General features: G+C 42.0%; 1 protein-coding gene across 5 annotated transcripts in view; it reads left to right on the plus strand.

Moving 5' to 3' along the window:
* Window positions 1-15730, plus strand: part of DLG2 (discs large MAGUK scaffold protein 2) — a 2018366-nt gene that overhangs the window by 1762418 nt on the left and 240218 nt on the right. The window contains exon 1 of one of the 5 annotated variants that reach the window (XM_023511792.1): window positions 5111-5205. The exons of the other annotated variants lie outside the window; for them this stretch is intronic. Within the exon in view, the coding sequence (XP_023367560.1) occupies window positions 5169-5205 (37 nt within the window). The 5' untranslated portion in view covers window positions 5111-5168. Of the gene's footprint in view, window positions 1-5110; window positions 5206-15730 lie in introns of those variants that run through there. 5 annotated transcript variants of the gene reach the window in all.

The raw sequence follows: 15730 nt of genomic DNA on the forward strand, positions 1-15730 counted from the left end.
GTTGCTGTGAGCTGTGAAGTCACGAAACTCTACCCAGGAGGATAGCTTGAGGCTCTGTCTCAAAAAAAAAAAAAAAATTATTAGACCAAAACATAGTTCAGGCAAATTATATATCATTAGGATTAACAAAATTATTCACAGTAAGTAGAAGGGATAATGGTAAACTTAAAATAAATATAATTTAAAGCAAGAATAGTAGTAATTGGTAAATATGACTCAAGAAAACCCTGGCGATGCAGTGGCTTTTGAAAAAGAATCCTGCCCCCAAATTTTGGGAATTCCACCTTTCTGCCTGCATAGTAAAAACTATGTGACCTAACCTGCTTGAGACGATACAAAATTAAATCCTTGATAAACTCTAGTAATGCACTAATTTGAATATCAATAATCCTGAATATGTGTAAATCCCTCAGTAGATACCATTGGTGACATCTGAAAATAGATACCTATGAAACTGCAAGGAGTTTACCTAAAAGAGCCAAAGCAAAAAACCAAAAAAACAAAAAAAAAGAACCACTTTCTGCACAGTAATGAACACTCACTTTTGAGCTTCCCATCAAACAAGATTGTGTGTTTTAATTAAACAGTGACTTCTCCAGCCCACAGCTGGGTTTTTTTTTTTTTTCCAAAAAAGAAGTTCCTATACATGCTTTCAGGAATTACATCTCAAACTATAAAATGGCTTTCTCCTGAAATGGACATGGTTTTAAAGTATCAATTAGACCTAATTTTCTTTTTTTTTTTTTTTTTTTTTTTTGCAGTTTTTGGCCAGGACTGGGTTTGAACCCACCACCTCCAGTATATGGGGTTGGTGCCCCACTTAATTAGACCTAAATTAATCATCAAATACCTTTCAATCAATCCCTTCTGATGACATTGTCGCAGCCCAGCAAAATCAAATTATTAGTAGTAACAATAATTACTAATATTAATAATAACAAAGTACTAACAACATCAATTGTTGGTTCTATAAAGCAATTTGGTTTTCTGATATAGGTTGCTTACTTTCTGATCTGACATTGTGGTATATAAACCATCATACTCTCTTTTCAAATGATGATATATTTAAATGATCATATATTTATTTAGCAGTAACATGCAACTATTAAAATGCATAAAGTCTGTTGATTCAACTTTTCCCAAAATGGAATCTAATACTTGAAAGCTTCATTGAACTAACTGCTGGTGAGTCTCTTTTTATGGGCAGCCCTGAGAATATGATTGTGTATTTTTTCAGCACACAGAGGATGGTCAAGACTGGTCAGGCTGGTTTGAAGAACTTAATGCAAAGTGATATGATTTGTGGTCAATTTTGGCAGGTCCTTGCAGTGTGTGTTGTCCCCAGACCTCAGCGTTTACGTACAGGGCCAAGGAAGAGTCATTCCTGTATGACCAGGAATGATTAATCTGGAGAGGCTTGGGCTGTTTCTCTTTCAGGAAGCTTAGGCTATCCCACACAGAGGTGGTTATGGTTTGAAATAAATTTTTGGAAAACTCCCCCTTTGTTTTTGATTCATTAACTGCCACTTAACCCATGAAATCTGCCTAATAAGATCTCCTTTCCTTTTTTTGCTTTGGTTGAATGGAAGATATCCAAAATTAAACGTTGGATCTAGAGTTACTTACAAAATAACCTATTCTTAGTGACAATGAATGTCAATACATCAGAATTTAAGCCTCCTAATTTTGCCTGTGAAGTTGTTGATCCACAAGAAAGATATGCTTTGCAGATATACAGGACCTATCTCCTGAGCTAAACTAGCACTGTCTAGAATTACTTAAGAGATCTTCAAGGTAGAGTACCTTGGGAGTTACCTACCTGGAAATAACAATGTTTATAATCAAGCCGGCATCCTAGAAGGAAAGAATGAAAAAATAGGGCAACAGTATTTTACCAACCTTATTCCTGAGCAAGGCAGCTGTGTGGTACTACCTTGCAGACACTGGCACAAGGGCTGTGAAGTTCCCATTCAGTTTTAAGATAAAGTACAAGGACCAAAAAGGGCTCCCAGTGACTCAACCTGTTTCAGGCCTAATCCAAGGGTGTTGCTAGCCTGACATTGCTGAAAGGAGGGAAGGATGGCTTCTTGCCCCAGAGCTGTTCAGTTGTGTCTTAAGGATTTGTGCAGAGTCTTCATTGAAAACAGGCCATCAGGGTGGCACCTGTGCCTTAAAGGAGTAAGGTGCTGGCCCCGTATATCAGAGGTGGCAGGTTCAAACCCAGCCCCATCCAAAAATTACCAAAAAAAAAAAAAAGAAAGAAAGAAAGAAAACAGGCCATCCCAAATGCTATGTCGGTCAGACCCGTGGTTCCCTCAGCCAGACAAGAATCCCAAACATTACAGGATAACGTGAGAAGTGCTGGGGGTATGTAGGAAACGCAGTGGGAAGGGCTGAGGGTCATTATCTCAGTTCCCAGAGGCAGCACTGTTGGAATGTTTTAGAAGAATGACTAAAGTGAATAGATAAAAAAGAGGGAGCTGTCTGTCCAGAGTCGCCACATTTTCCAGGAAGAAGAGGGTGAGAAGAGGGGCCATTAGGAAGCAAATGCAGAAGGAGTTATGTGCTTTACTGGGAACATGGGCTTTACGCTTTAGCTGAAGGAGAGTCAGTGATGGATTTGGAGAGACTTAGGACAAGACCAATGAGCAGCTTAGAAAATATCCTCTAACTCAGTGGTTCTCAACCTTCCTAATGCTGCAGCTCATTAATACAGTTGCTGTGGGTAGCGACCCACAGGTTGAGAACTGCTGCTCTAACTGCTGGTGTGGCACCGAGGGAAAGAACTGTAAAAGGGAGGAAACAAGTTCCGAGAAAGCAGCAATTCACGCCAGTGGTGGTGGCAACAGGGAGGGACCCAGAGACGAGAGAAATATTTTGCAATTAAAATTGATAGGATTTTGATGCTTAATTAGATGTGGAATCAAAGTTGGAGGCTGAAGTTTCTTACTTAGATGGCTAAAACTATGATTCCACTGGCCAAAGACTTTATGCTCCCTAAAAATCCATGAATTTCTCAAATTTTTGTATGACTTCGGCTGTATGATAGTTCCCTATGCGGCATATAACATTTGTACCCAACTTTTAACTTTGCAGAGCATTTCCTTTTGTTTAATCTCATTAAATATACAGCTCAACAGATGAAAAAACAAGTGAAAGTGTTTTCACTAAAATCACACAGCTAGATTTGGCCAACGTGGGGCTAGAACCAACCACACTCTCTTCTCTTAAATCAAATCAAATCACAATCCAAAGCAGTGTGCTCTGTAAGAAGGAAGAGCGTTTTTATCTGCAGGAGTCATTTCTATCTTTCTAGGAGTCTAAAGGGCAGTGCTTTCAGGATGCCTAGAGAGAAAAAAGGGCCTTCATGATGAAAACTCCTCAGCGCACTCCTTTCCTTTAAGGCAGAGCTGATGTCAGTCTCATAGGGTCTGCAACTTGCCCTAGAGATTATCTTCCACTTATGGCTGACAAACTTGGCAAATACCCGTGTTTGACAGGGAGAAGATCCATAGGTCTGTAGTCCTGCAGCCCTCGTCCTTCTGGGAGGTTTGATTGATTAACTGCCTGCTGCCTGCCTGGCTCAGGAACTCACCATATTTCAGCATGCTGCCTTGTCATCTAAACCAGTAATTGGCAGACTTAACTAATTGTAAAATAAATAATCAAAGAACTCCTTTAAAAGGAAATTCCTCTCCCTCCCCTGATATTTTTGTATGAGGAGGGAGAGAAATTCATAGGGAAAAATGCACACTGGTAGGTGTGGTTGAAACAGACCATGTTTAGTTTTCTAACTCAACCCCAAACCCTGGAGACGCACAGCTCTCAAACCCGTCAATCGCAGGCTTTCTGTCAAGACCAGCGAGAAGTTTTAGTGTTAACCCCATTTTATCCCTGAAAACCACTTTGAACATTTTTTTAGTCTTCAGACAATTGAGCAGATTCAAACTTTTAGTTTTGATTTCCTAGCCATAATTTGGTTCTGATGAACATATTTACAAATAATTTAAAAAAAAATTTACACTGAAATGATTCTGCATCTCAGGTGAGTTTAAATGACTCCTATTTTAGTTAAAAAAAAAAAATCACAGAGTTTTCTCGCCTGTGCGCTTTGAGTGAGATAAATGAAATAACAGGGAAAATGAGAGCGTGGTTACCATAGTGACCACAGCAGCTGATTTGAGTAGCAATAGATAGGGCCAGGAGACAGTGCCATATTAAACTGTGTTGCAATGATGATCAATAGTCCAGAGGGGAAATTAAAATGTCTGGACTCCACTTATCAAATGATCAATCAATACACGACTAGCAATATCTGCACTTGGCTTCAAGTACACGTACTGTACAGACCAAAACAAGAGTCCTGTGCGTCTTTGGAAAATACATTTAGGAAGAAATAAAAATCACCCTGATTTTCAAGTTTTAGCTATTCAACCTAAAATATCTAGAAAAGCTTTAACCAATAAAATATTGGTGTTGGCATTCGGTTTCCTAGTTTGCAATAAATGAAAACAAGGATTACTTTCTCCGATTACCAGTGCCTTGTTTTTTCACTAAAAGGAGAAATTAGTGTAAGTCTGTTTCCCTAAACCTTCCCTTTTTTGAATACTCTTCCCACCGAAGGGAGGATTTAAGCAGGCATTTCCTGGCCTAGGGGAGCTAGCAGATCCCAGCACGTAGCTGAAGAATTAACACTACACTGTGAATAACTTTGTTTTCTCTCTTCTGCATTTTAAAAGAGGATAGAGTTGGGATTCCAAACGCCAGCAGATAGCTGGAGGGAGGGGTGGGACTTGGGGCTAAAAAGTCTTCCTGGCTCGCTTCGTTAGACCCCCTAGGCAACCTCTTCTTTTCCTGGGCTAAAGCCTTTTTACTGAGAAGACATGAAGAGGTGAGTGAAATACTTGGGAAGTGATTTGTTACTGCTTTTTAAAGGACGGAATGGAGAAAGTCATTTCATCTCTTAAATTGGCCCCTTTGTGTTGCAAAGCATCTTAAACTGGCTGGGCCTCGGCCTGGGAAGGTGGCCCTACCAGCTTTACTCCTAGCAGGCTTTGGCCACCGCACAGGAGCGTCAGGAGGTGTGTGCTGCTGGGGCGGAGTTTATACACCCTGCAGTTCAACCAGGAGGAGGGAACAGAGCTGAATTTGGGAAGCAGCTGCCTGCTATGCTGAAAACCCCTGGAAACTGGCTAAGGAGCTGTGGTGAGAATCATGATGCTTTTCTCAGACCCATTTCTCTTGACAGAACATATGGGGGAGTGTGGCCAGTAGAATGGAAAGAGGAAGATAGATTCCCCTCCCTTTCCTGGCTGTCGAGGCAGTGCCTGCCATCTCAGCACCCACTGCTCTCAGCCATCCCTACAGCTGCTGTTTTCTTGACTATTGCGATCTGTGTTCTGGAAGAACAGCAATCAGTGAATTTTTCTCTTCCTCCGCCTCAGTGAAGCCTCAGAATCACACTTTGTAAGTTTGATTCACCACTGGCTTCTTCATAGTAAGTCTGTCTCGTGTGAGCTGCTGGTGCTGGCCTTTGATACTGTATATTACAGGGAGAGAGCAAGAGAAAGATTAATTCAGGAATGTGAAAGTCGTGCTGCAGACTTAAACGGGTTCCAGAAATGCACGTATCCATATGGATTTCAGATCACATTAATTTCAGATTAGATATTTGGGGGGAGGTAGAGAGGGAGAAAGAGATTCAGGAGTGTGAAATTCTTGCTGCAGACTTAAATGGGTTCCCCAAGTGTCTGGATCCACACCAATTTCAGATCAAATATTTGATGCATCCAAGTCCTGTTCAGATAGGAGGGAGAACCTGCTCGGGAAGAGCCTAGTTCTCATCCAGGGAGGAGGTTTACATGTCAGAAAGAACCAGATAGACTTGACTGTGGAATCCTGCTTTCACCAGTCATAGACTATGCAACCTTGGAGAACTACTACACTTTGTGCTCGTACTTTAATCATTTATAAAGTGGGAACTATATTACTTTGGCAATGGTGTTTAAAAATTAATAGTTTTATATGGAAAGCTAGACTTTCAGATCCCCCAGGGGGCATGGTTGCTTTATTTTGGGTCATAGAGTGACAACTAACTATCATAGCTTAGTAGTTAAATACATCAGCACAGGCTCGGTGGCTCAGCCTATAATCCTAGCACTTGGAGGATCCCCTGAGCTCAGGAGTTCAAGACCAGCCTGTGCAAAAGTGAGACTCCTTCTCCATTAAAAAAAAAAGAAGAAGAAGAAAAATTAGCCACTACATCTGGTGGGTACCTGTAGTCCCAGCTACTCAGGAGTCTGAGACAGAGGATGACTTGAACCCAGGAGTCTGAGGTTGCTGTGAGCAAGGCTGACTCCAGGGCACTCTAGCCTGGGTAACAGAGTGAAACTCTGCCTTCTTGTGCCCCGCCACCCCCCCCCCCAAAAAGTTCAAATCCTAGCTTTCTCACGGTTAGCTGAATATCATAAGCCTGTTTCCACATCTATAAAATGATAGTAGTTGTATAGTAGTAATTATTTTGTGGAATTGTGAGGGTCAAAAAAGATAAAGCTACATATGTAAAACCCTCAGTGCTGGGCCTAACACAGAGTGATTAGTGCCCATTAGCTGGGAACTGTTATTATGAGGCAGGAGTCTGACCATGTGGCTAGGTGACTGGCCTCCCTGGACTAAATTCACTTCTTTTTTTTTTTAATCAGTAGTCAGGCGGGATGAATCCTAAGGAACCTTCCTCCTCTTAACAGATAAGTGTACCACATACACACCACGTGCATGTCTTCCTTGGTAGGGGCCATAAACAAAATAATGTGAGCACGCTTTTATGATGGAAAACAATCCAATAGGATCTCTATTTTAGACTGAAGAATTATAGCTGATTCCTAAGCCAGATGTGTCATTTCATGAACTCAGATGACTTTATTTTCTTAAGAACTTAAGAACGTGTACGACCCCTGATGCTACTTTGCATTTCCATGACAAAGAGATTTGCATCTAAAAACTCAGCACTGGACATTTTAACAATGTTAATTCTTCCCAGCCATGAGCATGGTATGTTTTTCCATTTGTTAACATTTTCAGCTATTTCTTTTCTTAGAGTTTCATAGTTCTCTTTATAAAGGTCTTTCATGTCCTTTGTTAGGTAAACTCCCAGATATTTCATCTTCTTTGGCACTACTGTGAACAGAATAGAGTCCTTGACTGTTTTTTCAGCTTGACTGTTGTTGGTATATATAAAGGCTACCGTCTTATGAGTGTTGATTTTGTAACCTGAGATGCTGCTGTATTCCTTGATCACTTCTAAGAGTTTTGTAGTAGAATCCCTGGTATTTTCCAGGTATACAATCATGTCATCTGCAAAGAGTCAAAGTTTGATCTCTTCTGACCCTATATGGATGCCCTTGATTGCCTTTTCATCCCTAATTGCGATGGCTAAAACTTCCATTACAATGTTAAAGAGCAATGGAGACAATGGGCAACCTTGCCTGATTCCTGATCTGAGTGGAAATGATTTAAATTTAACTCCATTCAGTATGATATTGGCTGTGGGATTGCTGTAGATGGCCTCTATCAATTTGAGAAATGTCCCTTCTATGCCAATTTTCTTAAGTGTTCCGATCATGAAAGGCTACTGGATATTATCAAAAGCTTTTTCTGCGTCAATTGAGAGAATCATATGGTCTTTGTTTTTTAACTTGTTTATGTGATGAATTATATTTATAGATTTACATATGTTGAACCAGCCTTGAGATCCTGGGATAAAACCCACCTGGTCATGGTGTATAATTTGTTTGATGTGTTGCTGGATTCTGTTTGTTAGAGAGTGTGATTGCCGGGATCACGCCTATGGTTCATCCTATACGGGTACATGTGAATCTCTCTAATTGTAGAATATAAATGTCTTAACACAATAACTAAGAAAAAGACATGAAGACTACGTTAACCAGTTGGATGAAAGTATTTCAAATTGTATACAGAAACAGTATGCTGTACCCCATGATAGTATTAATGTACACTGCTATGATTGAATAAAAAAAAAAAAAAAGAGGAAAAAAAAAACTCAGCACTGGTCTTAAGAAAGTTTATTCACACAAGCTGTCTCAGGGTGACACTTGTTAGCACGCACGTCTAGTTTCTGTATTAGTTTGGAATGCATCCTAATGGCGACTAATCTGCATCCGGCATTGCAAATGAGCAGTTGGCAGCCAGTTTAAAAACCATCCCAGAGTCCTCCTCAGCCTGCCCCTGGGGAAAGGAGGCAAACTTGGTTTGCATCCCCCAACTGGGAGCTCACCCCACCAGCACTTTCTTTGCTACTTATTCTCTCCATATCCCCCTACCAAATTCCACCACTTCTTTAAAGCCTTATGGGTCTTCTGAGCTAGGCTAGCACCCGCATTAAACATAAGACCATCGCAGATTTTTAGAATTAATTCATTGCTGTAGGACTACCGTGAAGCTGGGGACCACGTCTTCTGATGCTTGGCACTTAGGCAAGTCCTTACTTCTCATGATAGTGTGAGATCATAACGATGGTATCTTAATAATGCAAAAAACTGTGATTCACCCACCAACTTTCCAGTTTTTTTATCACAACATTAAAACTCTTTTTGTTACTAAAAAAAAAAAAAAAAAACCAAAACTCTTTTTGCTACTTATAAATGCATAGGAGAATGAAAAAATATAGTGAAATAATATTTTGTTTAGTACACTGTTATTCTAAATATTACAAAATTTAAGAACTAATGTGTTTTATTTCTTCATAAAAGTGGTTTTAATAGTGCTTGCCTTTATTTCCTTGTCAATCATATAACTAATGATACTGAGCCAGCATCTTTTATATGCCTTGTAAATTTTCTAATCAGCTTTCAACTCTATCCTTTGCACTTTTGGTGTTATGAAATACCTATGAGAGGCTCAACGCCTATAGCTCAGCGGCTAGGGTATAAGCCACATACACCGAGGCTGGAGGGTTCAAGCCCAGCTTCGGCCTGCTAAACAACAATGACAGCTGCAACAGAAAATAGCCAGGCATCGTGGTGGGTGCCTGTAGTCCCAGCTACTTGGGAGGCTGAGGATCCCAAGAGAATCTCTTGAGCCAAGAGTTTGAGGTTGCTGTGAGCTGTGATGCCACAGCACTCTATCCAGGGCAACAGCTTGAGGCTCTGTCTCAAAAATATAAATACATATATCTCCAAGAGTTCTTTAATGTGAAGTTGACTGCCAGTGTTAGGTCCTTCAGGATAGCTTCATCCTTTTCGTCCCAATCATTCCCTTGTTATTATTCATAAGTTTGCCTTTGCTAAATTTCTCTGGTTGCACATCTGGAATTTCTCAAGGTGTGGCCCTGGCAGCATTCACCCGGTCAGGTCAGCTATATCTTTTCTACTTCACTGTCCCATTTGAATTTTACTTACAGCATAATCGCTTTTTATTTTTTGCTGCACTTTCATCATTACTGACAGAGTTTTTCTTTCGAATTATCTATTTTTTAAAAATGTCATGTGGGTCCATCACTGGAAACGAGGAGGCAAAACAGGTGCATGCTTTGCTGTCTGTGTGAACTGAGTACCAGGTGCTCAGAGGCCAATCACTGACAGATTGGCTCAGAGGCCAATCACTGATTTATTTTTTTAGAGACAGAGTCTCACTTCATCACCCTCAGTAGAGTGCTGTGGCATCACAGCTCACAGGTCACAGCAACCTCCAGCTCTTGGGCTTAGGCAATTCTCTTGCCTCAGCTTCCCGAGTAGCTGGGACTACAGGCGTGCCCACCACAGTGCCTGGCTAAGCTGACAGACCTTGAAAGAACAGGCATGAGTTACTGATGATGGTACATGTGTTGTTAGGTGGTAATGTGTGAACCAAGGAGCTAGCAGCACGTTTGGACTTTATGCAATGACTTACAGACTGCAGTAGCTGAAGTTGAAATTCTGTTGTCAAGGTAACATGAGCTACTTAATTAAACCGTGATAATGGAAATTTATGCATATTGGGACCATGCAAATCACAAAATGCCTGTAGTTGTTCCATAATAAGTGTCTGTTGGAAATGAATGAACTTGTGCGTTCACATTGATCTGTTTTGGGGTCTCAGTCTCCTTATAGTCATGCCCACAGCTGTCTTGCATCCCTTACTGCCCATAAAAGATGTCCAAAGTAGCTGGTTACAGCATGGCTGTTAAAATCTAGCTTTCAACAAGTTATCAACCTCTAAGCCTCATGTTTCATATCCTAAAGGCCCAGACACTTCCTTTCTCATCACAGTTCACCCTTTCTCAGTGGCCAGCTCTCTACCTTGAAAAGAATTAATCTCATCAACAAAAAAACCCACAAATGCTCCAAAAACTCACAGGCTCCCAGAGTAGGTGATTTTTCTGCCCGCAAGAAGAATCAGTATTTGGCAGAGGAGGCCTCTTAAATGATACCTTCCCCAGAGAGACTTGGATCCAGTGGGCAGCAGGGGTCTTGAGTTAGAGAAACCTCCCTGGCCCTCTCTCACTGTTCTAAAATGTGGTGACTAAAAAAAAAGAAAAGTTGAAAAGTGCTGCAGGAGGGACTCAGAGATTGTTCTAAATATTACTTTGATCTCAATGAGTTTCTATTCCAAGATGGGCTATGCATTCTAGAGACCTGTAACCAGTTTCATGTTGTAATTGCCAGCACTGGCTTCGTCAGACAGGGGCTCAGGGTGGCATCCGTCACTTCTCAGCAATGTGAGCTTCCCCAAGTTACTTTACTTAGTCTTTATGGCGCCTACCAGGCTTTCAGAACCTCATTTCTTCATGTGAGATTGTAATATTTATCTCCCAGGGTTTTTGAGAGTCTTGAACAAGATGAAGAATGCAATGCACTTGGAGAAGTACCTTGGGTCGAGTAAGAGCTTGGGAAACGGTAATGATTTTATTAACGTAGGCATAATTCAAGGAGCTGTCCTTCTTCTCAGTAAGATTGCCTTGACCACAGTGCAGAGTTCTGGTTGCACAATCAGAGCACAACACACAGGTGCACCTTGACGGATGATGTCCAGCCAGCATGTGGAGACCCATGTTTTCTCCTGCCTCCTTATTGATTGGTACTGATTAGAGTGCAGACATTCAGAGACTTGAGAGACACTGAATAAGAGTCTTACTGCTATGTCTCCTCTTTCTGTGGGGCCATTGCTCTTAGTTCTGGCTCTACAGGGCATTTATAAAGTATAGGTCTTCCCAATGATTCTGATTCAGGAAGTCTGAGAAGAGCCAAGGCACCTACATTTAATAAATGTTTTCCAGGGGAGTTGCGGGCAGGGCTGAGAGCTGCTGCTCTTATGTCCATAGCTGCCAAAGTCAAAGACCAAAACTAGTCCCAGCTGCAGTTGTCTGAACGTAAATGTGACCTTCACTGACCTCACCGGCAGTGTGTCCGCTGACCCTGCAGTGTGAGAACCCTGGTTGCTCTGGAATCTTCTAACCCTGAGACCACATTTTTGTCAGCATTATCTTCTCACAAGTAATCCCTTTCATCCTGAAGGAACTTTCCATAACAGCTGCCTCACTGGACTCCCTGACTTCACCTCCCTCTCGGCCTCTCAGTCTACTCTGCTGACCGAGGCATCTCACTAAAATGAGGAAGAAAGGACAGCCGCCACAATTGCCCTTTGTTCCCAGAGCATAGAATTTATATATTCTGTGTGTGTGTGTGTGTATATATATATATATTTTTTTTTTTTTAGAGACAGAGTCTTACTTTGTCACCCTCGGTAGAGTGCCATGGCGTCACAGCTCACAGCAACCTCCAGTTCTTGGGCTTAGGTGATTCTCTTGCCTCAGCCTCCCAAGCAGCTGGGACCACAGGTGCCTGTCACCATGCCCAGCTATTTTTTGTTGCAGTTTGGCCAGGGCTGGGTTTGAACCCGCCACCCTCAGCATATGGGGCCGGCACCGCCCAAGCACACGATATATTTTAACATCTCCATACACGTTGTTTCCCTGCCTGAACACCCTTATTCCAATTCATAGTAATATTATTCTCATGAATAACAAAAAGTATTTTCTATGAAAGTTTAATCTTTGCTGGATTCTGTGCCGTGTGTTACACACACACATTTCTAACAAATGGTAAAAGAAGTGTACTTGTAAGACCTGCCCTGAGAAGCCTTCTCTACCCCCAGCTGTCCATAGTAGGGTGAGGTGCCCTTTTCCTCTGTGCCCCTATAACACTATCAGATAATTTACCCTATTGCATTTTGACTTATGTTTATGATCTGTTCTCCCAAAACCCTGTGCTGCTATTGTCTTTGTAACCCCTTGAGCATGATGGGGCACCAGAAGGAGTGGGGGAGTAGCTTTGAGTGTAAATGCATCTTCACTCCCAAGATACACTTGGGCGAGGATGGTCCCTCCAACAATAAGTCAGTAGAGCTAAGAGTGTCATCACTTGTAAGTCATTTGGGCACAGAAAAGACACCTCCCAAAGGCTCTGTCTTTATAGGCAGTAACGTGACACAGCAGGTGGCTCCTAAGGCACTGGAAGTGACAGTCAGCACTGCGGCCTAACTTTGCCTGTCTGCAGACCAGAGCCTCCTGTCACACCACCACTGCACTGGGGTCATTCTGTTTCTTCCCAGAGCAGGCTGGGCTGCACTGGGTCATTCATCTGTAGAGTATTTTGCCAATAAAAGGCAGCCTAACAGGGCCATGCCTATTTTGGTACTTTATTCCCTGTGTTTTTACAGGCAGACACTGTAATCAGCTGTCATGATAACTATAATCAATTAGCTTATGGGCTGTTTGTCTCCATCTGGACTAATTGAACAGTTGCTTTTGTTTTTATTGTTGTTTTCCCCTCTCTACTTATCCTCCCACTGTTACTATTGGACCGTGAGATTAAAACCTTAGAAAACCTTCGGCCCTCCTCTTTCTCTAGCAGCCACTGTTAGGATTCGGCAGTAACTCATTCATCTCCACACAGATTTGCATTAGCATTAAGATCTTGGAGTCCTTATTTATTTGAAAAATATATCTAAGTGGTTCCTTTACTATTAAGGTGAAAAGCAAAATTTAAATCACTTAGATTAGATGAGTTAAAATTTAAATTTAAAATGGCAGAGCTGGCTCAACGCCTGTAGCACAGTAGTTACGGCACCAGCCACATACACCGAGGCTGGCGGATTCGAACCTAGCCCAGGCCTGCTAAAACAAGAATGACAACCGCAACAAAAAAACAGCCAGGTGTTGTGGTGGGCACCTGTAGTCCCAGCTACTTGGGAGGCTGAAGAAAGAGAATCACTTAAGCCCAAGAGTTGGAGGTTGCTGTGAGCTGTGACGCCATGGTGCTCTACTAAGGGTGACATAGTGAGACTCTGTCTCAAATAAATAAATGAAAATAAAATAAAATAAAATGGCAGAGCATTGGTTTTCAATTTGTATCGGTGGCGGTGTTTGGGGGAGCCAGCTGTGTGCAAATCATGTCCTCTGTAGCTTCAGAGGAAAGATGTAGGATTTTTCCAAGCTGAGAGGTACCCTGAACATTTTTGAAAAGGTAAGAGCTCCATTTTACTGACAAAACTTAAGTGGAGTACAGATTGGTGGAATCAACCTGAATAGGTAATAAAAAGAGAGAAGTAGAGGATGCTACAAAAGATTTCTTTTGAGACTGAGATTTCTCTTCAGCAAATCACAACATAGGGACGCTTGCCTGGAAGTTACTGTGAGAGAACACGGTTTTCAGAGCACTGTAAGAGTTCAGGAACATGTTTTTGCATGCCATGCAATTCTAAGTCCCACGCTAAAGATAAAAAGAAAAGTAAGACCTAGACCCGCCTGCAAGGAGCTTAGAATCTCGGAGAGGCATTGTTAAGGCTTTAATGTGTTCGTGCTTTTATGGACTCATTAAAGCATTAACCATGATGTGAGAGAAGTCTGTGCCAGGGACCAAAAGGGAAGAGGGAACCCTTTTCCGAAATCTGTTATGTGCACAAAAGGAAATCATCCCTTGACCTCCCGACCTCTGGGTTTCTATCTGCAGAATGAGTATAAACTGTGACAATGGCCTAATTCTTTCTGAGATCCATTTTGAGGAGCAATAGGAAAGGACTTAGAACAGTTTGTGCGCCCCAAACCAGAGTTCCCAGACTACACACCCCACGTTAAAACACTGCATCTTCAATGCCTATTGAACTAGTGATTGATGTTTATCACCAGCTCCTTATAAAACTTACTGAGGAACCCTGAAGTTCGTGTAGAACTGAATAACTGATCAACTAGTACCAATTCCACTGGCTAGGCAGGCAGAGCCAGGGCCTGAGGGCGAGAGACCTGGCTCTACCCCAGGCCCTGCTGCTGCTGGGCTTCTGTCTCCTGGCTCCTGGCTCCTGGCGGTCTGTTTTAATGGCTCTGCTGTCTTCATTCCTTTGTCTCTGTGCTTGAAGCTGTAACTATGGATTTATCGATATGTGGTTTTTGTCTGCAGAAAGTTAAAATAAACCAAAAACAAATAAACAGAAATCCTCCCAAATCTGTGCTCCCTGACCTTGGGAGATAAGACTCTCATGGGGTTTTAAAAGGATCTTTACTGAGTACCTGCTGTGTTTTGTACCAGCCATAGTGCTAGACATTGGAGAACGCATCAGACGTCCTCACAGAGCTTAGAGTCCAGCTATGGGGCAATGGCAATGCACACAGTTCTGTGGGGGTCTGACAGGCTGACAGCAGAGGCACACCTAACTCAGCTTGGTGAGATGAGCAGAGAAGGCTTCCGGAAGAAGAAATGTCAAAACTCGGATGAGGAAGATTGAGAAATCAGCTCTAAAATATGGAAAAGAGGACGCTCAGTCCAAGGAAAAGCAGAACAGCAAGAAGGAGGTTTGAGCCTGTCCTAAAGGGAGAGTAGTTCAATAGACAGAAGCTTAGACAAGAATTGGGGATCCTAGATTGTTAGGGAGGCCCCAGATCACAGAAGGATTATTATGCCCTGATGAGTTCATCATTGTTTTTTTGTCTGTAGGTAGTAACACTAGTTACATGGTTTTAAGCAGGAAAGAGGCAAGATCAATTTTGCCATTAGAAAAAAAAAAAATCACATCTAGCACCTTGGGAGGTTGAGGTGGGTGGATGGCCTGAGCTCAGGAGTTTGAGACCAAACTGAGCAAGAGGGAAATTCTATCTCTAATAAAAATAAATAGAAAAACTAGGTGGGCCTTGTGGCAGGTGCCTGTAGTTCCAGCTTCTCAGGAGGTTAAGGCAAGAGGATCACTTGGGCCCAGGAGTTTGAGGTTGCTGTGAGCTATGATGCTACAGCACTCTACCCAAGGCACAGAGTGAGACTGTCTCAAAAGAAAGAAAAAGAAAAAAAAGAAAGAAAAGAAAGAAATTATGTCTCTGCACAGTGAACAGAAAACAATCATTAAGAAGACAGGGTCAGGGATCAGTGGTCTGAGGGGGAGAGGTCAGCAGGAGGCCACAGTGGCTGCCTTGTCTGCAGTGTGGAGCTCCATACAGACTACACCCACGGGCACGGCCAGGCTTTCTGAATGCAAGGACTTCCCTTTTTAACTACTTTAGGTTCTGTTGATGGAGATAACACTTAAACTTAATGTGTTAAGTTTAAAATACATTGTGTTAAACTTAATTATTCACAGTACATCCTATGTGCATTTAGCATTTAGCAGCATATAGTAACATATAGGATATATTCTTGATTAGCCTATGGAAAGTCTGTTGCCTGGTGGATTTGAGGCTTCCTTCCACAAT

Source organism: Otolemur garnettii, unplaced genomic scaffold (genome assembly GCF_000181295.1).
Source record: "Otolemur garnettii isolate 467f Iridium unplaced genomic scaffold, OtoGar3 scaffold00001, whole genome shotgun sequence".
In the NCBI taxonomy this organism is placed as follows: Eukaryota; Metazoa; Chordata; class Mammalia; order Primates; family Galagidae; genus Otolemur; species Otolemur garnettii.